The sequence below is a fragment of the Monodelphis domestica genome, chromosome 6, assembly GCF_027887165.1.
Source record: "Monodelphis domestica isolate mMonDom1 chromosome 6, mMonDom1.pri, whole genome shotgun sequence".
Classification (NCBI taxonomy): domain Eukaryota; kingdom Metazoa; phylum Chordata; class Mammalia; order Didelphimorphia; family Didelphidae; genus Monodelphis; species Monodelphis domestica.
This window is the reverse complement of record NC_077232.1, coordinates 71,711,665-71,734,057: the sequence shown is the minus strand read 5'-3', so window position 1 is coordinate 71,734,057 and position 22,393 is coordinate 71,711,665. Positions and strand designations below refer to the sequence as shown.

At 38.1% G+C, this 22,393-nt stretch overlaps 1 protein-coding gene across 2 annotated transcripts in view; it reads right to left on the bottom strand.

Annotated features, from left to right (window-relative positions):
* SYT9 (synaptotagmin 9) overlaps positions 1-22,393 on the bottom strand; it is a 228,709-nt gene that overhangs the window by 146,450 nt on the left and 59,866 nt on the right. For both annotated transcript variants that reach the window (XM_007496995.3, XM_007496996.3), the window contains exon 3: positions 21,433-21,979. In XM_007496995.3, coding sequence (XP_007497057.1) covers positions 21,433-21,979 — 547 coding nt within the window. The remainder of the gene's footprint in view (positions 1-21,432; positions 21,980-22,393) is intronic.

The window sequence follows — 22,393 nt, the reverse complement described above, 5'->3', positions numbered from 1 at the left end:
TTCCAAGGCAGAAGAATAGTAAGGGTTAGGCAATGGGGGTCAAGTGACTTTGCCCAGGGTCACACAGCTAGGAAGTGTCTGAGGCTAGATTTGAACCCAGGACCTCCCATGTCTGGGCCTGGCTCTCATCCACTGAGCTACCCAGCCTCCAAGTTTCCTCATTTGTAATAGGGAACTTAATGTCTGTACTGCCTATTTTACAGGGTCTTAGTGAAAAGCAATGGGCATAGTGGATATTAGAGTATTTTGTAAACCAAAAAGCACCACAAATATGTTAATTATTATTATCATAGTCAAATTGCAACACAGGGGAAGAGGCTGAGGGGAATTTGGTTCACAGATAGATCCAGATTTTAAAGGGTTAAAGCATTCTCTTCTTGGGTTGCTTCAGGCCACAGATCATTAAGCCAGAAGAAAAACATTTTCTATTTGAAGTTGATTTTGTGGTGCATGGGTAAAATATTGCCATAAAAAAGGATTAAGGAGAAGAGGATTATGGGGAAGGAGTAGAATCAAAGGGGCTGAAGTCAGTTACTAAGGCTGTTCCCTCCTGGTTTTGTAATCAGGTCTTAGAGGAAGGAGTTAGGAGAGTTGAGGGTAAATTCACAGAACCTTGTTCCTACTTAAATCCTCTATGTTTGTCTCTTTTCCCCAAAGGGGCTGAGAACCCCCAGTTAGAAACTGGCAAGAAAGTACTCCCTTGTGCCTGGCTCCTGGAGAACAGTAACATTCTCTGCCCTTGTTCTTGGCTTTATTCTGCTTATTCAAGTTCTCTTTCTCCTGCTAGACAATAGATCTAGCTTCTTTTGACAATTTCCTTTTGACAGACTAAGTTTCTGAAGGCTGTTATGAAGAAGTCACTTGGGATATATGAATGTGTGCATATATATTATGTATATAATAAATATACACAAACATATGTGCATGTGTGCATGTGTGTGTGACCTCTGGGTCAATAATGATACCATCATAAACTGGATGGGGCTCATTCTTTTTATGAAACATTCCAAACCCACTTTTCAACTCGTCTGTTCCTATCATTCTGGAACGCAAAATGGACTTTTCTTACTCTTGTAGATTCTGTTCTTAGAGTGAGATCCATAGAACCATAAAATCTGTGTGGTTCTTCTGCATGGGAATCCACCAGCCTGTTACCCAACTGGCTATGATGCCACTTTCAGACAACTCATCATGACTAGTTTGCTTTTGTCAATAGCTGCTGGTCATACAGCTCCTGGACTACCGTAATTGCTTCCTAATTGGACCCCTGACTCTCAGTCTCTTCCCTATCAAATCCATCCTCTATATAACTCAATCAGTTACCAAACATTTATTCATCACCTACTATGTGCCAAGCATCAAACTATTTTCTTAAAGCCTAGGTGTGGTCACACTCAAGAAGCTTCATTGATTCTTTATTGCTTTTAATATAAAATACTTAACAGCATTGAAAATCTTTAACATTCTGACTGCAACCTACCTATCTTAGACTCTCTCTTCCATTCTCCTTTACACAATCTATAGCCCAAGGTCAGTCTGGCTTGCTTGCTGTTCCCTCAACTCAACATTCTCTCACTTTTATGCCTTTTCTATAGATTATCTCCCCTTATGCGAGATATATTCCCTTCTCATCTTTGCTTCTTGAAATCCCTAGCTTCTTTCCAAGATGAGCTCAAGGGTTGTCTCCTAAAGAAATAGTGTACTTGAATGCAGTGATCCAGGACAATCTTGAGCAACTTAGGAGAAGGAATGCTATTCACACCCAGAGTAAGAACTGTGGGAGTAGAAATGCAGAAGAAAAACAGCTGCTTGATCACATAGTTCAATGGGGATATGACTGGAGATGTAGACTCTAAATGATCACCCTAGTGCAAATACCAATACTATGGAAATAGGTCTTGATCAATGATACATGTAAAACCCAGTGGAATTGCTTGTTGGTTATGGGAGGGGGTTGAGAGGAGGGGGGGGGGGAAAGAATATGAATTGTGTAACCATGGAAAAATATTCTAAATTAATTAATTAAATAAAAATTTTCAATTAAAAAAAGAAATACTGTGCTGGGGGCAGCTGGGTGGCTCAGTGGATTGAGAGCCAGGCCTAAAGATGAGAGGTCCTGGGTTCAAATTTGACCTCAGACACTTCCTAGCTGTGTGACCCTGGGCAAGTCACTTGACCTTAATTGTCTAGCTCTTACTGCTCTTTGGCCATCAAACCAATACACAACATTGATGCCAAGATGGAAGGTGAAGATTTTTAAAAAAGAAATAACAAAAAGAAAAGAAAAAAAGCATTAGTTGTTAGGATCCTCAAATGATCATGTATTTATTTACCTGTTACTTACACAAGTTCCCAGCCAGCATGTAAACTCTTGGAAAGGACAGGGCTTTTTTTATTTCTGTTTTTGTATTTCTAGCACCTGGCACAATACCCAGAAAATCATAAATGCTTTTTAAATTGAAGGAAAGAGGTCTAATGTCCCTCATAAAGTATGAAATCTGATAATACTCCTTTCTTTCATTTTTAAAGGGCCAGACCAACTTCTAAACACAGTAAACATGCAATCTCCCAAACCATGAAAGATTCTTTTCAAAAAGAAAGGAGAATGATGATTCTGATATCTTGAAGAGACTTAAGACTAAAAATAAAAGCAAGGTGTTTCCTATGCTGTGTAATTCGCTAAGGCAAAGATAATAAACTCTGGTACTAAATGTTGATAAGATGCTAGTTCTGATGAAACTTTCAGAACCTGCCAAGTCACTGGAACAAAATCAATAATCTTCAATCTTTGGGTCGGTGCTTTTGTGCCTCTGTCTATATATTGTTCTGGTGTGTTGGCAAGGAATGCTGTTCACAGGGCAAAGAGCAGAAAAACCAAAAGATTGACTGCCTTAAAGCCTCCATGTCTTGGGGAGCAATAATAACTCACACGTCTATAGCACTTAACGCCTTCAAAGTCCTTTCCTCATAACCCTGGGAAGTAGTAGGTGGCACAAATATTATTATCCCCATTTTAGAGATGACAAAATGGAAGCTAGCAGAGGTCAAATGATTTATCTGTGTTCACACAGCTAGAAAGCATCAAAGGCTGGATTTGAATCTAGGTCACTTGATTCCATTTTTTCACACTATCCCACTATGAAATACCCTGCTAACATATTAGGGACCATTCGGGAGACATTTCTCTCTCAGATGTCTATACTAGACTGTATATATGCCTTGGAGGTTTGGTCAGAATTAATTAGCCTTGGCAGAGTGGTACCCTGCAGAGGCAGTATGGGAATTCTGCACAAGAGACCTAGCTGACTTTCCAGTGAAGGCTGCTGCCTGGGGCCAACACAATTCCATTTGGGGTCTCTATATAAATAGAATCTCGGTAGTCTCTCTCGTTCTTTTTTTTTTATTTCTTCCCTTTCCCTTAAGGAAGTGTTTCAAGCCTGGGTCAGGAGACTGTTTTGTAAGGTTTCCAAATTTGTAAGGATTCTGGTTATCTTGCCTGCTGTGTAACCTTTCTCTGTACGGAATTTGGGCAACTGCCTTAATATGCAAGAGTTTTAATGCCAGATTGAATTGAGGCCACCCTTTGGGTGGCATGATTTCAGTAGGGCTCTGATGTATCAGTGCTCTTACTCATTTGTTTTGTGACTTCCAGGAAAGTGTTGCATAAGGTAAATACCTAGATCTTTAGACATTGGGTACTGCTGTACAGGAACTGTTAATTATCTCTAGTCACCAAAAGTTGCTCGAGTCCCCTTCCAAAAAAATCACCATAGTTTCTGAATAATTAATTTTTCACCATCCTTCACAAGAGTCAGATTTGGACAGCAGTCTTTTGAAACCTATGCAAGTGAACCAGTAGGACCTTATAATTGATGAGGAGATCTTTGGCAAAAGCCAGTCAATATGGGAAAAAAATGGTAGACGAAATGACCTGAGTAAACAGTTTGGTGGTAAGAGCATTGACTCTGGAGGCAAAATTTCAGGATTCAAATCCTGCCATTGACACTTACTAACTCACATAACTTTGGCCAGTTCACTAGCTTCCATAGACCTCAGTTTCCTTGACAACAAAATGAAGGGAGAGGGAGGAGGCCTATGAAATCCCTTCAGTTTCTGGAATTATGGCTTTCTAATTATATCATTAAAGGAAATCTTGAATGCAAGTGAGGATGAGATTATCTACAATAACAAGAAGCTGGAAACAACACGTGTCTAATGATTTGTGAGTATTATTGTGTCATAAAGAAGGATGAATATAAAGAATTCAGAGAAACATGGTGGAGACATATATGAAAGAATATATGACCTATACTTGGGATAGCCATTGCTTTTTTTTGTGACTAGTTCTCCATGTTTGAGAGGTTCTCAGGGCCCCTGTGTTTGGTCTTCTCCTACTTTATGGATGTATATCTTAGGAAGAACAATTTAAAACTGTCCTGTACCTATGGAAAAAGTGAATGAGGAGCTCTTGTCCCCAGGCCCAGTTACCTCTCCCTCTGCCCCCAAATCATCCTCTTGTTCATCTTCACAATCACAGACCACTGTAAGTAATTCAAATATAAAGTAAGATGGATCTTTGCATTTCCCTCTCAGCCTCAGTATCCTCAGGTTCCCCACCTATGACCTCACTATTATATAAATTCAATAAGCAATCCTATTCTAGGTACCGCCATTGCTTGGCTAATCACTGGCAACTCCCAAGCATCCAAGTTGGAGTCCTGCCAACCAGTCTTTCTTATTAGTTGTGGGACCTTGGGCAATCACTTTATCTCTTGGGTCTCAGTTTCTTTTCCTGTAAAAGGTGGAGGTTGAACTAGAGCACCTCTAAGTTTCCTTACATCCTTGACTATATATTCTGACCTTATTTGGAACAAAAGGTAGCCTCAATTCCCTGTAAAACATATTCAAAAACAGATTTTGAAAGCAATATTTGAGAACATAAAAGCAGACTATCTCTGTATCAGCTGTATGAATCTCATACATTGATAGCATCAGTGGCAAATATTCATTATGTTATTGCTGTATATCACCTACTGTGCTGGTCATAAAACTCACAAAGAAGCATTATGTTCTGGACTGCTTTTTAGGCAGTTTGAGCTAATTAGAATCAAAATCACAATAGTTTTATACTATAAACTATATCAGGTAGCTTGATTCTGCAGAACACCAGACTTGGAATCAGGAAGAACTGATTTTAAATCTAGTCTCAGACACTTACTAGCAGTGTGACCCCAGGCAAGTCACTTAACCCTGCTTGCCTCAATTTCCTCATCTGTAAAATGATCTGGAGAAGGAAAAGGCAAACCATTCTATTATCTTTACTGAGAAAACCCCAAATGAAGTCACAGTGAGTCAGACATGACTGAACAATAAGAACAAATAGCTTTACACAAGTGCATGTTTTTGGAAAAAGTAAAAAATAAAGCAAAAGTAAAGATTTACATTTTAAAGCTAAATTGGTAAATTTCATAGCAGGCAAAGGGAAAAGAAAGAGGTTTACATATCAAAGATGCCAGAAGGGAAAAATATGTTCGGTTAATGTGTAAATTGATCAATAAACCCTAAGGGAATCTTTCTGGAATTCACAGCTATTTTACAACTGTCTGTGATTTCATCCTGGTTAGAAAAGTTTTCTTCCTTCTATCAGCAGAAATCCCACTCTCAATTGGAGTAAAAGTATGACAATGGATTGAAAAATGGGAGATAGAGACTATTAGTTCACTTTGGTTGGAATGTAGAATGCATAACAGGGAATAATATTAAATAAAGTAGGAAAAGCAGATTAGAACTCAACACGAGGGAGCCTTGAAAGCTAAGATGAAGAATTTCTACTATTTTCAGTTAGCAGTGGATGAGACTAGTGAAAGTTTTTGATGATTATGATGACTAAGACTACAACCTCAATGATTACTACTTAACATTTAGCTTCTATCATATGCCAGGCACTGTGCTAAAGCACTTTATAAAAACAAACAAACAAACAAATCTCATTTGATTCTCACAACAAGCCTGTGGAGAGGGGAGTAGGTGCCATTGTTATATCCATTTTACATATGAAAATACTGAGGTAAATAGAAGTTACATGCTTGTCCAAAGTCACATAGCTAGTAAGAGTCTGAGGCTGGATTTGAACTCAAGTCTTCCTGACTCCAAGCCCTGCATTCTATACACTGTGTCATCTAATAAACTAGAGGAGTGACATGATCAAATCAAGGCATTAGGGTATTTACCTGAATAGTATTGTTAAAGATAATGTGTAAATTAGTGGAGAGACCCAGCGACTGGGAGAAAAAGTGACAGTAATCCAGAGGAGAAGTGAGAATCGGAACTAGTTAGAGCAAGAATTGTGGTGGGTGGGGAAAGCAAGGGGCATCTTTGAGAGATGTTGGTCACATAGAATCAATAAGACTTGGCTGCTGATGTAGGGGTGAGGAAAGGAAAGTAAGAGAATGGAGTAAAAGGTAGCTTTGAGTTTATATATGTATATATACACACATGTGTATAAGTATGTTACATGCACACATAACAAATAACATTCGATTATACAAGGGAGTTTATGATAAATTCCAGAAGAAACTATAATCATCAGAGCAGAAATTCAAATGAAGGAGTGATGGGGCAGCTAGAGCAAGTTTCAAGGATGTCATAAGTCTTTTTGTTGTGGGAGGACTTGGGGCTTAATGGGAAGAATATTGGATTTGGATTCTAGAGAGCCATGAGTTTACTCAAAACATTACTTACAAACATAGTTGTATGACCACGGGCAAGGCACTCATACTCTCTAAGTCTCAATCTCATCTATAAAGTGGGCACAACAATACCTACAATACCTGACAAAAAGAGCTAAAGTAAAGAACAAATGAGATAATACAGAAGTGCATTGTCTTTTGCAAATCTTGAAGTGCTATAAACAGGTCAGCTATTATTTCTATTGCCTTATACATAGAAGATTTTTCTTTTTTAAACCCTTAAATTCAATAGAATTGATTCAAAGGCAGAAGATTGGTGAAGGCTAGGCAACTGGGGTTAAGTGACTTGCTCAGGGTCACACAACTAGGAAGTGTCTGAGATCAGGCTTGAACCCAGGACCTCCCCATCTTCAGGTCTGGCCCTCTATCCACTCAGCCATCTATCTAACTCCCATTACGGATTCTTTATAAATGCTTGTTGAATGGAATTAAGGGAAAGGTGGCATTTTAGGAAGTATAGTGGGCATAACATGGAAAAGGAAAAATGAGAATGAAGGTTCAAAGGTGGCAATGGACATGGTATGTCTGGGCAACAACTAATAGAACAATTTGTATTAATGTAGGAGAGTAATAGGAGAGAAAGCTGGAAAGGTAGATTGATGGAGAGTGATCCATGTCTGTTGTTTAAGAATTCATAGAGAAAGGGATAGGATAGATCTCCATCAGACTGCTGAGACTGGATGAAGTTTAAGGTGATTCATGGGATTAAGACCAAAGACCCTTCCCTAGTTCAATGGATGCAGAACTAGTTCTGATAGAAATTTCTACTTGTTTTCTTGGGCTACGACCCTACTTATGTTTGTGTATGTGTTTGCTCTGTTTTCTCCAATCATGACTTTTTGCTTATTTTCTTCCTTTTCCTTCGAGTCATGCTGTACATGGCACCATGTTTCTTATATTACAAATTATCACTTGCTTCTGTCAATTTTTCTAAAGCTTTTCATACTGAAATTATAGCTTTAACCACACCAATTCGTGCTTGTCAATGGAGCTTTGAAAGGTGTTTGACTGTAATCTTAACAAACACTTGCAATAGATTCCACATTTTAGGAACTGCAAAAAATAATCACTGTAACTTGTTAATTGTAGCAAATTTTCTTCATTATAAAAATGGAACCAACAGTTTTGCATAATCATAGCTTAAAATTAGGAACAACTAAGAAGTATGTAAAGCTGGATCATTCAGGCTCCCACTTTGTGAGGGCACACCTCTGCATTTTCCTTTCGTTTTTGCTCCATTGACTTAGGTCTGCCCTTGACAATTATTTATATTGACTCCATGTTTTCTTTGAAATGGATATTAATAAGCTTCCCAGAGCCTTCCCAGTAGTGCTCTTCACATCAATAAAGCACAAGAATATTTGACAGTAGTCATTTATTGTTCTCAATTATAAATGACATGTTTCAGGATTAATGAAGATGCTAACTATTGCTTACTGAGGAATAGTACTTTTTTTACCTGACATGAACAATCTGACAACACTGTCTCTTTCCAGACTTATATTACTGTCCTATAAATATATAATGCTCTAGTTAGCCATAGCTTATTCCTCTACTCATCTAGAAGTTACCTGAGGGCAGGAATTATTGACAGTATAGACCTTTTTTAAGTTACCTTATCTTCTGTTGCCTTTATTTTTTGGTATAATTGCTCAAATATTATTCCCTGTATAGTTCACTCTTCCATACACATAAAATACCTAAATCTTGTGTCAACATATACTCCAATAGGAAAATGGCTGGAAGAATGAACCAGGCACTTAGTTACCAAAAAGGGACCTGGGGTAAACTACTAGTACTTAGTAGCTTAGTCTGATCAAAGTTTGATCAAAGAGTTGGAAGGTACCTCAAAGGCCATTCAACTCAACCTACACATGTGAAACAAATCCTTGCCTCTTCAATATCTTTTATTGGTGGTCATCTAAGTTCTTCTTGAAGACCTCCAAAGAGGAAGTAATCCAAAATTTCTTTGGGTAGCCCATTCCATTTGAGGACACCTTTAATTTATAGGAAGTTTCTCTCCCCCCTCCCCCCAGCATCAGGCCCAAATTTACCTCTTTTTAATCTCTACTCATTGCTTCTAGTTCTGGCCTGTCTAAGTCTTCTGTCACATAATATTCAACATTTCTGTTTTGTTTTCTCCAAGCTCTCTTCTTTATAGATCACACATCGTCAACTTCCTTCAACCACTGAAGTGAATGACACAAACTCAAGGCCTTTCACTATCCTTGTCAACTTCTTCAGGATGTTCTCTGGTTTAGCAGTTTCTTTTCTAAATTATAGCACTAAGACCTGATCCAAATAATCCAGGTGTGATCCAACTAGGGCAGAGTATTCCTAGATTTTTCCACTCATGGACATTATACATTTCTTAATTCTGCTTAAGATTGCACTATGATATCACACTATTGAAGGGGCACACTAGATAGAATGCTGGGTCTGGAGGCAAGAAGTCCTGATTTCAAATCTGGCCTTAGATACTTATTAGACGTGTCACCCCTGGCAAGTCACTTCTTAAACCCTAATTATATCAGCTCCTCTTCTATTAATGGAGACATACTGGAAAAAAAATCACTCCAGTATCTTTGCTAAGAAAACCCAAAGGGGGCCACATAGAGTCAGGCATGATTGAATGACTGAATAATAATGTGAATAATAATAATAATAGCATTTATATAGATCTTTGAAATTTACAAAGTGCCTTATAGATATTAACTAAGTTTATCCTTGTAGCAATCCTCAGAACTACATGGCACAGTTGATAGAGTGTTGGGCCTAGAGTTAGGAAGACCAGAGTTCAAATCTGGCCTCAGACTCTTATTAACCATGTCATCCCAGGTAAGTCACTCAATATCTGCCTCAGTTGTGAGGATCAAATGAGATAATGTTAAAACTGCTTAGCTGGTGAAGCCAAGATGATGGAGTAAAGGAAGGGCCTCAACCGAGCACTCCTGCAATTTCCCACCAAACAAACTTAGACTAACAGTTCAAATTAAATCAGCAGAGGTAGAACCAAGAAAAAGTCAGGGTGAAACAAATTTGGGCAGAGTACGGAAATATATTTCTTATAACATAAGGTCTATTAAAATCCCAGAGAATTTCATCCCCAGATGTGGCTTACACAGATGTGAAGCTACAGATATGGATCACTGATCAAACTATCAAAACAGGATACAGATACATGACTCTTGCAAGTTTTCCTGCATATTGACATACAGTTTCATCCTTTTTGATATCAAATCTTGGTTTTATTCCTTGCATTTTTGCATTGTATCATGATTACATTGAACTTAAAAAACAAAAAAACCCAACTCTTCCCTTCCCTCATAGAATCAATACTGTGCATTGGTTCTAAGGCAGAAAAGCACTAAGGACTAGGGAATTGGAGTTAAGTGACTTGCCCTGGAACACACAGATAGGAAGTATCTGAGGCCAGAATTGAACCCAATAGTCTCCCATTGCTAGACCTGGCTCTCTATCCACTGAATCATCTCATTGCCCATGATTACACTGAACTTTGACTATTATTGTCATCACCCACGTTTGTTGACTGTACTAGACCCAATTCACTCAAATATCCTTGTGAACATTACTAGATGGTTGCTATATCTCTTCTATACTCCCTGACTCAAGACCCTGGCCACTCTAATTGATTTGAAGTAGGAGAAGAATGATTTTTCTCAGAGCCTATTTACTCTTATTTTAGAAAAAATTATAGCAGGCTTTTAAAATCTGGTTTTACACCTAACAGCAGAGTGCTGCAGCAAATTAGAAGTTTAAATGGTGAGTTATCTGAGGCAAACACTCTGAAATCAGCAAAAAGTGAAAAAGATTAACTTGATAGTGAGAAACACAAAAAACCAGGCATAAGAACTCAAAAAAAGCACAGCCTTCTGGATAATTTCCCCAACCCAGTTGTCCCTAAGTTAATTCAATGATGCATCTTTCAATTGCCCTTTGAGTCAGCTAAAATTTTGATTCTTCAGAGATTGGGGTGTTCCACATTTGCAGTCACATGGGATCACTCAGAGAATATGTGCTCAGAAAATTACTTGCCCAAGGTCACATATTTATTAAGTGTCTGAGTCCAGATTTGAATTCAGAAAGAAGAGCCTTCCTGACTCCTCTGCACCACTTAGTTGTCTATCCTCTATTATAATCACAACAAAACAGTAAAAAAATCACCTAAGAGAAAATTCACCTGCATATGCTTGGTGTAAAGGCTGTTATGGATCAAAATGGAAACAGGACAAGTAGACAAGTAATTGATTTGCCAGTGCTACTACAATGATCTGTTCTTATAAACAATGATGGTGGAACCATCATTCTAGGAATACTGCCCCAGTAGTGTTGAAGACCCAACAATGAATGACAAACAACTAACATCTAAGGAACTACAAGGCAATGTGAAGAAGAAGAAATGGCCCTTAAAAAAGATAGTTGGGATGAATGACTAAATCTTATAAAAAACAATGAAGAAATCTTTATTGAATCCAACTTAATTCAAAAGGCATTCAGAGACTAATTTTAAAGCTATTGCCTAAAGATATAGTTTCAAAAGGAATGGAAAAGATCATAGTATTATGACAACACACACACACACACACACACACACACACGATCACACTATTACACACACAGAATGCATATGAGAAGACACAACAATTACTAACTCATAAGCCTATTTTCTTGGATCTATAAAATCTTTGAGAAGTGCTTATGCATACATCAAAGATACCTTTGATCATAACATGAGAATATGTATTGAGTATGAAAACTAATTAAGTCTGAGGTATATTTAATGCTTTTCACATCTGTTCTATTTCTGAAGCACTTATAATATTGAACTATTCAGTTTGGAAATTTGAAAGAATTCTAACCTGGAAATTTGCCCTCCCATACTATTGCCCTTCATTGGCCAAGGTCTATCTTTGGTAGTTTAACCAATTAATTGACTGGCATTTCCCTAATAATGATAATCTATGTAGGCAGATTAAACTGTGGCAACAAATGGGTAAACTTGTGTTTGGGAGAACAATAAAAACTCTGAGAAAATTATAAAAGCTCAACACTACAGGAGCTCGGCATAGCTATTCTGCCTGTGATCAGTGGCTTGTGCAATGACTTCCCTTGAAGTTCAAGAGATTCAAATCTGATTACATCTTTAGAGACAGGTGAGGTAGAGTCTGAGATGGGTGTGAAAGAAATTTTTAGATGAATATTGAAAGAAAGAGCCAGAGAGCGAGAGTGAAAGAGAAAGAGAGCGAGAGAGAGAGAGAGAGAGAGAGAGAGAGAGAGAGAGAGAGAGAGAGAGAGAGAGAGAGAGAGAGAGAGAGAGAGAGAGAGAGAGAGATTAATTGATGGATCAGCATCAATATCCTGGATGCAAGAACATCCTCTCTACCTCATAACACTATCTGATACTTCTAATACTACCTAGGCTGTGAACTTGCTTTTCTGTGACCCCCTTTTAGCCTTCGCACCTTCTCAATATCACCCAGGTCTCAAAGGTTAGATAGTTGTTTTGGTCATGACCCTCTTTGTAATACTCAGGTTAGATCCTCAACATTTCTGGGGCAGTGTATTTGTATTCCTGAAAACATACATATTGGAGAGCGAGGTGGCACAGTGGATTGAGCACCTGACCTGAAATCAGGATAACCAGAGGTCAAATTTGACCTTAGACACTTACTAGTTGTGTGTCCTTGGACAAATCACTGCATCCTATTGCCTCAGTTTCCTCATCTTCTGATGAATTGGAGAAGACAATGGCAAACCACTCCAGCATCTTTGCCACAAAATCTCCAAATGAGGTCATAATGAGGTCATGAAGAGTCAGACATGACTGAAATGACTGAACAACAAAAGCCTATATAGATAATAGTTTTGTGGTGGTTAATAAATGATTTGGGAATTCAAAGGTGAGTCTGATCATTTCTTTCAATGCTGCACACCTTAATAAGAATTAATGAATCAAAATAGGGAATAGATGAAATTGTGCAGGCAATTTTCTATATCTGGTCCTATCCTCACAATTCAACAATTGACAGAGAGAGATAGAGATTTGTAAGATCCTTAGAAAAAATATAAGAAAATAAAGGCTTATTATTTATTAAAAGCAACAAGTTTAAATAATATGAATAAATCATTTGCCAACAAAGTGTATATCATGGATATGTTAAAATCATGTAAAGTTCCTTGAAATCATGGAATTTTGGAGCTGGAATGCATCTGAGCAGTATTTTGGTAAAATTCCTTGGTTTATACAGATACAGAATATTAAATATCTTTTTTTAAAAACCCTTACCTTCTGTTTTGGAGTTAATACTGTGTATTGACTCCAAGGCATAAGAATGGTAAGGGCTAGGCAATGGGGGTCAAGTGACTTGCCCAGGGTCACACAGCTAGGAAGTGTCTGAGGTCAGATTTGAACCTAGGACCTCCCATCTCTAGGACTGGCTCTCAATACACTGAGCCACCCAGCTGCCCCTGGGAATATTAAATATCTTAACCAAGGTCACAAGCTAACTAGCAAGTGATAAGAGATAACTTGTGTCCTCTGACATACCCTCAAGTCTAATGCTCTTTTCAGTTATTAGTTGAATGGCCCTGGGCAAATAATTTAAACTTCTTCAGTCTTGGTTTCTTTAACTGTAAAAATGAAGATAATAATAGCACAGTGTTGTTTCAAGAATCAAAGGAGATAATGTATATAAAGAATCATACATTCTTAAGGCCCTCAATCAATCAGTCTACACACACACACACATATATATTAAACATTCCTATACACTAGGTACTACAGATACAAATATAATGCATGAAACAATCCCTACTTGCAAAGAATTTGTGTATAAATATTGGTTGTTATTTCCACTGCGCTCTAATGTCTCTTTGATAGATGCAGCCATAGAAATAACTTTGTCACCAATCCTCTGAGTCCCAACAACAAATAAGGCATAAAACATTAAAGCATGTGTTTACCCAAAGTGTCTGACAATATTATGGGAGATGTCCTCTGCAAAATTCAAATGGAAGAGGGATTCCCTGGAGAGAGTAAGCTTCTCCAGATGCTCCTGTTTGTGGATGACATGGTGTTGCCTGCATTGGGATTTGGAACATAATAAAGGCTTTTCATTGAGTGCTATGATGACACAAGAAATTTTATTTGCATAGACCCAGTACTTATCTGAGAATTAGGTAGGAAACTCCTTGATGCAAGTGACTAGGCACTTTAATATTTGTATGCCCAACACTGAGCCCAGTACCTGGAACACTCTTGATAAAGCCTCCTGATTGGTTAGTTGATTTAGCAACCCACAAAGAGAAAGTCAAAGGATGAAGGAATGCTATTGCCCAGATGTTGACACGAAGTTGGATGGGCAGCTCCTGGAGCTAGTCTATTAATAGGGTATATTTTGGAAGGGACTGCTGAGAGACAATGAACTGAACCCAAGGTTGAATAGGCAGAGGGGAAAGCTGAAGCATATTTAGCCTTCCCATTCAAGAAAAAAATAAAAAAAGTCATACATTTATTTAATGCTGTTATTTTTTCTTGTTCTGCCTAGTTCCTTATTTATTTTATGTTACATCTTGCCCACATCCAGAAAACATCTTTCTCCATTGGATCTAAGTGTTATTCAAATTTAATCCTTCAGAGATATTCTGTGACTTGTAGCTTTATATTGCTAAGTATAGAATATTGGTATTAAAAGGATAAATCTCTTTTTTTCCAGGGATTATTTTGGAACCAGAAAAGAAGTATTGGAATTTTCCACGAGGATTCCAGCCAGCCCTCTTCTTGTTTAATTCTGGTCCAACTTATCGTCTCCTCACAGTTACTGCCCTAGGTATGTATACTGTTGAAAGAGCACTGTAGGTTGTCCATCTAATTGAATGTCATAACCTGGGTGAAAAGAATTCTATGCTGATTGATTTTTCCCCTAAAAGGGTAGTTAGAACAACTTCTTTGGAATATTTTGGATCTTCCCCCGAAGTCTGCAGTGTTCAGGCACTTAATAAAACTAATACATTTGGGAGCATCTGAATGGCCTCCCAATCTACAGCAAATCCATCTTCCATTTGGATTTTTTGCTGGATATCCTCCATGACAGTGTTGAGTACCTTTGGCAAGGAGACTTCTCTTTGTTTTATGCTTTACTTCTTATTCACAAACATGGAGTTGGCAAATGTATCTTAGTTATTGCATCTTTCCAGGAACTCTTATATAATTTTAACATAGGCATAGGAGATACCTTGTTGGAAGAGAGCCATCAAGGCAGAAATTTCTTCTGAAATAATCAACAACAACCACAGTGAGTTCTTGTATTCACTACTTTTTTTTTCCAGTCGATTCTGTGATGGCAAAGATGTAGTATACTTTCAAATAACTCTTTAGAAAATCTGTCTAGAATCTACTAATATCCTCACTGAGGATGCCCTCAATGAATGTATAGGTTATTCCAATAAAAAATCCATATTGGAAGGAAAATAGGTTTATATGTTGGTATTTGTTGATGTTCTTAGTTGCCTTCTTCAGCATTATTAAAATGTTCAATGGCAATATAATGGCTACTCTATCTAGCACGATTATTAAAGATCAGATGAGATATTGGATATTAAGGTGCCTTAAAAAGTTGTAACATTAAAGAAAAGCAACATTTTCTCTTGTGGATAAATAGCTAGCTATCTCTGAGATGGCTCTTACTGACCAAAATCCAAAATGGCAGTTGGAAAGCCAGGGTCTTATCCTGCTGGTGCTGAGAAAAAGCCTATTTTCTCAGCAATTGTGCTATTTTTTTTCTCCACACTGAAATCAATATTCAAAATGATGGTGGCTCATGACCAGCAGCAGTTTCCAGTCAGAATCAAGGCCTATTTGAATAGGTTCCCCTTTCATATAAGATACAACCTGAAACTCAGAACCTAGAGAATACCTTCTGACCTAAGGCAGCCTGGCTATCAAGCCCTTTGTGGCTTTTTCTCTTTCACAGATTTCTAACTCTCAGTAAGGTGTTTCAGTTGTGGTTTAGGACTTCAGGAAAGGCCAAGCTTCAATGTCTCTGATAGACTCTCTTTCCCCTTTGCCCTCACTCCTTTCTGAATTTTTCTCCAGCTCTTGATGACAGACAACACCTCATTCAGGCAACACCTAGCAAAGCAGTGACTTATTTAGGTTTGGTTTAAAATCTTTGGGGTTTCAAAAAGAAACAAAATGAAATAAAAATACTGTAGCTTGCTTAGTTCACAGGGAGATTGCAGGATGAAGTTTTATTTTATAGGGTCAGAAATTTTTAGAGCTGGAAGGGATTTTATCAGTCATACCATGATAAGAACAATGACACTACAATTAAAGGACCTAGAATCAAATATCCATTTTCATTGTTATCATTTGTGGGACTGAGCAAAAAATATTGACTCTCTGTGACTCGGTTTCCTTATCTGTAAAATAACAAGGTTGGACTAGATGGCTTTTGAGGAAAGGTTTGTGATCTTCCTCTAACCCATACTACCCCCAAAGAATCTCTACATTAACCCAATTAACTAGTCATCTAGTCTGTACTTGAAGACTCCTCAGGATAAAGAATTCTTACTACTTACTAATATCCCTAACATTCTCTCTGTTCTTTGAAGAGCATATAATAATACATAAATGAAAATGAAAATTTGGTTCAGACCTCTCTTCCCCATTCCACTCCTATTTAGGGGCGCTCATTTTTCTTCATAAGAGAAACAATTCAATTTCCACAGACTATGGACATTTCCAGGGTCTAGGTCTGAGTTATGAATTGTGCAAAGGACTCTCCTTAAAGAAATCTTTCCAGAAGCCTAATAGATTCGATTCTCAATTCAGAAGCAAGAGCTATCCCAAAGAAAGATATTTATCCACAATACTTAGAGAAAATCTTGCTTTTATTTAATATTACAACTTTTTAAAGGATCATAATATCCAATATTTCATCTGATCCTTAATAATCTTGCAAGACAGACTTAGTATTATGTTGTCATTGAACACTAAAGAAACCGAGTCACTAAGGATTTTAGAACTTTAAAATCTGCTTTAGAACTTTAAAACTTTATAGGTCATTATATGTTGCCTCCCATGTCCTGACCCCTGGGGTCTGGTGTGGAGCAGTTAGGAATAGTCTACAGTTTGGGCTGGATCTTTTCTTGTCCTGGAATGGGATGTAATGATGTAATTTCTGCACAGATGGAATTTAAGTGCACTTTTTAAAAACCCTTTCTGTCTTAGAATCAAGACTGTGTATTGGCTCCAAAGCAGAAGAGTGGAAGGGGTAGGCAATGGGGATTAAGTGACTTGCCCAAGGTCACACAACTAGAAAGTATCTGAAGTCAGGTTTGAACCCAGGATCTCCCATCTCAAGGCCTGGCTCTTAATCCATTGAGCCAACCAAATTGCCGCCTAAATGCACTTTCAAGCTGGCCAATTAGCTATAAAGTATAGAAGGAAATGCTAGGTGCTACCACAGGGTCAGAACCAGAAGTCCTCAATTGAGTTTAAGAGGGAATAAAGAGTTCAGTTTTATTCTAAAAAAAAAAAAAAAGAATGCAAGTTTTAGAGATGCGCTATGAATCTGGCCAAAATACAGGGAGGTTATCCATTGCACTCAACTGTGTAAGCATGTACCAATCACCTGCCCTCCTAACTCACCCAAATCCTCTTAACAAGAGGACTTCTTGTGCCTTTGCTGATCCCCTTAGTCTTCACAGAATACATGGAACATGGGCTTATCCTTACTCATTTCAGGTATAGGACTTTTGGTGCCACTCATCCTTTACACTTCCTTTGTCATACTTTATGGAATTCACAAATATACTTTTTCATCATCCTGAACTCCCAGGGGCTGATCTTGGTGGAATGCCATTGGCAGGAGGCTCTCCTCTTCTTGTATTTGAAGGGTACCCTCTTAATTGTTACCAACTTCTTTGGCTGTCCCTAATTCACCTGGGAAGAACCCCTGTTTAGTAGAAATGAAATTTTGTCATCAAACTCCTTGCAGGGTATGAATCACTTCATGTTGGTGGTGGTTAATATCTTCATGACAATCAATAACTTTATCTCTTATACTAGCTTCTACATTGTGCCCTAAAATGCTTATTAATTGCTTAATGAAATATTCTATTTCCCTTGGTTTCCTATTCTACCTCACATAAGATCAGAACCCCAATTTAAGCTATGACTTTGGTCCATCTATTTCACTGTCCCTTAGGTTCAGGTTCATCTCGACACTACTTGTTATTCCTAATCCAGTGGCTATCTGGAGATGATCAATTGACCATTAGAACAGTATATCTTTTACATCTATCATCATCACTTGATTTGCTCTTTTGCTAGCTGTGGAGTTCTGCAGTAACAATGCAACCCACTCTTCCCCCTTGGACATTTCCTTCCAAGTAAGTTATGGATTTCACTTTAATTCATTTCTGTGTTCAACCCATGCACCATTGTGTGATATTAATGGAAGGAGCACTACCTAGATTTCTAATCCTGGGGTGGCAATACTATCTCTAGTTCCAGAGTAGTAGCTTGACATACAGCCACTCCACCACCTTCTCTCCAATTCTGTTGGCAGTAGACAGAACAGAGTCTAAAGGTCTTGGCATCCCAAGACATTTCTGGGTTTACTAAACTAATCAGCTCGTATCTAGGACTGTTTTAAACATGGGGGATCGTGTGAAACCTAAAGTGGAGTACTCTCATGTTCCTTCATTCAGGCTCACAAGAACTTAGTCACTTGTCTTGTTTGGAAGACCCAAACTGTAAAACCAGGGTTCTTGACTGGGGTCACAATATTATCTTCCCTATGATACAGTTTTATTCTCACCAAGTTGGAATAACAATATACTGACAATACATTCTATTGGTATCAATTTAGATGAGGTCTTAACTGGATGCATGAAATATAGCTTGGGTATAAATCGGGGAAACAGTCAAACAAATAAGATATGTATCTCAAGCTGTGAACTAGTGACCCAGTTGGGCTTTTAGACAGGATTTGCTTCAAAAGCTTGGCCAGAAAGTAAAAATTGTCCCCTTTGAGCTGAATGACCACCCATCGGTGAACCTAGGACAGCATCTTGAAGTTCACCTGACTGGAGAAGGTTTTGAGCTTGCTCATTAAATCATCCAGCTTTAAATCTGTACCTCAAAAATTCTATGACTTCAAACACTTCTTTAAATTTTATATCTATAAATCAAATTAATTAAGAATCTTTTGTGTGCCAGGCACAGTGCTACCTGACAACTGCGTGATGGGATCAGAAACCTTGGGATGAGTGAATGAAGAGTTAGGGGGCCATCAATTCTTCATTTATCAGGAATTTAAGTCTAGCATTTTTAAATAAAGTGAATTCCAGGTAACCCCTTATGAAATTCATTCTCTCTGGTATTATAAGTCATCTCATGCCTACTTATAGTAACTCAGTGAACTCTGTGCTGAGAATAGATGCCCTAAAGGAGGTCCCTAGAGAAGGGAGAAGTTGGAGAGGTGAGCTGGGAAAGAATAGGCACTGAACATTAAAAACCCAAAAGCTGTTTCACCAAAAAGCGACCACATCATTTCATGTTGCCCAAAATAGACTCCAAATTTGGCAGGGATTATAGGGTGATGGTGACAGAAAAGGCAAACCAATTTGTTTCAAGGGCATAAAGAACAAACAGGATTTTTTTCTCCTCTGAAGGCATTAGTCATCTTTACTCACCATTTTTTTCTCACTACCTGTTATTATCAATCATTAGAGGGAACTAAACACATTTCAGCATGTACAAAGGGACAAGAGCACCAAACTAGAAATTGGGAAACCTAGTTTTGAGTCCTAACTCAATCATGAACTAGCTTTATAACCTTGGATAAATAATTTCTCCTCATGGGGCTTCACTGTTCTCATCTATAAAATGTATGGCAATCTGTTTGAGTATCCCTAAATTAATAAGAATCTACTTTGTTTCCATTTTCTTATATACTGCAAAAAAAAATAATCTTGTGGATTGGCCATCTCTCTAATACGTAATGTATTAATACTTGTAAAATCCCCACCACTGCCACTGCCACCACCATGGCTGCTGCCATCACCACCATTATAGTTTTCTGTCTCTATGTCATATTCTTTACAAGACAGTGAACTCCATGAGGGTAGTTATGACCATGTTTTACTTACACTCTATATGAGTATTTAATAAACGTTCTTCTAATATAATTGAATCTCTGGCTAATCCATCCTCTTGCTTCCTTCCAACTCTATCTCAGAACTCCCCTGCCCAATCTTAACTTGAGAAGCAATGTGGCAAGATGGGTTGAGTGCTGGAGCTGGAGTCAGGATTTTGCATCTTAGCTATCCCAAAGTGTCTGCCTATAGATGGTGTGAATATATATATATATATATATATATATATTTTTATATATACACACACACATATTCATATATGTGTGTGTGTGTGTGTGTGTGTGTGTGTGTGTGTATTGCCTTCCTGTGCCCCAGGTAAAGCTTTTCCAAACTTGTGGCATTTGGAAACATATTGATTTACACAGAACTCTTATTTGTTTCCTTAGTCATATCTTGAGGCTGGTTTTCATAAATACATTCCTCCAGCATCAATGATATCTTTATAAAGATTGCTTTCCTTGTAACTTTTGTTTCTAAAGTTCCAGTTCTTCATTATTCCTACCAGCTAAGGGTTTAAGTACTCCCACCCATGGCCTAAGGGTGTAAATCTGACTATGGCTGCTGACTTGACTCTATGAGAACAGCCTCAGGGATTTCATGCTCCTGGAACAAAGAGCCCATACAAGGGTCTCCTATAGGAAGGGCACAGTTAATGGAGTGCCATGATCTATTTAGCAAAAGTGACAGCTACAGAACAATGGCAAAAGGAGGAAAGCAAAAGCCTATTCTCTACCTGCAAAGGTAGTGTGGATCATATGAGAGAGAAGACAGAAAGGTTATCTTAGATATTTTGCCTACACCCCACCCAAATTTTCAATCATTCATTAATTGAATAGATTTCAAGTTTCTATACAGGAAAGATCAAAGGGAGATTCAGAAATAGGATCCATGCAGAACATGACATCCTTGATGGCAAGAGAAACCACTTCATTTTGGTTTTTATATCATGAGCACATGCCAGAGCCTGCTCCCCTTTTTGGGGAAAGGACCTTGTATTTGTGATTTCATCTGTATGAGGAATCTTCATTTTAGAAACTGTTCACTAATACAGATGCTTGGTATACAATAGTTTCTTAGTAAATACCTGTTGAATCAAATGTGAATAGGTGTTGGGAGTTTGGTCAACAGTTCAGTTTCTCATTCCCCTCTCCCAGAAAATTCAGCAAATACATCTACTATGTGGTAGATGAGAAAGTCATGAACTAAACAGAGTCAGAAATACCTGCCCTCATACTTGACACATCCTTGCTTTGGGTCCTCACATCCCTTGTAATTAAAAGCAACCCCCACAAAAAACCTAAATAGTAATTAGGGATGGTTTATACTTTTATAAAACACTTTAGAGCACTTGCTTCAAAGGGCAATGGAGAGAGACATAACGAGAGAAGGAGATTATTGTATGTGACCAGTGAAGGTTTTTGCATGAGCACCAATCCAGTTTCTGTAATGACCAAAAAGTCCTTCCCCTAACCCCCAAGTGAAGAAATTTTGGACTCACATTGGTGACATATTCGATATCCTTCCAAAGGATACACTCTCGAGGGAAGTCTGCCAATTCTAAGAAGTGATCCACAACCACCTGACCAATTAAATCATGGCGTGAGAACCGGTCAAAGTCATAGACGGAGAAGTGAAGTTTTCTCATGGCAAGGTCATTGTAGGGAACTGGGAATAAAAAAACCTCATCAAAGACTGGGTTTAGTGTCTTTCTGTGAACTTTAGTCTGGTGTTTAGTTTTCCGATCCGGGAGCAAGTAAATCTTAACATAAGGGTCTGAAGTCCCAGAAAAGTCTTTTGCTGGCAGATTGACAGCTTTGTGGATCTTCACAATCAGCTGCTCTAAGTCACAGTCATATTTCACAATGAAGTTCAGTTTCCCACAGGCTTTGCTGTTGCTCTTTCTCCCATCATCAGTGTCTACCGACCTCTGCTTATATAACTCAGGCTTAATGCGTCCAATCCCCGTCAGCTGTTCTTGCTTCTGAAGCTGCTGGACATTGAAGTCTGGATTTGAGAGGTTGAGTTGCCTTCGGATTGAATTATGCCTTAAGTGAAATGCAAGAGAGAACAAAATTATGACCTGGTTAGGGAAAGTCTCTTTACAAACATACATCTAGGTGTTGGTCCCTTGCCATTGCATGTTCTGCCAAGGGCTGGGAGCAGCTGGATTTTCTTGACCTAAACCTAACAAGGACAAAGATATATTCTGCAAAATTAGAAAGCTATTTCTAGGACATGGGAAGTGGTGGTGGGGAAGCAACAAGAGTGTAACATTATATTAGGGCTTTTAAAGAATTAACACTTTACCCCAAATAACCCTAATCTTGTACCCCTAACCCTAACCCACTGGAACAATTTCTTTGCCCTTTGGGACTGTGGCAAAATATATGAACTAGATCTTGTAGAGAATCTGCTTCAATACTCTCATATTATTGCTTTTGGTTGAGTTGAATTACATA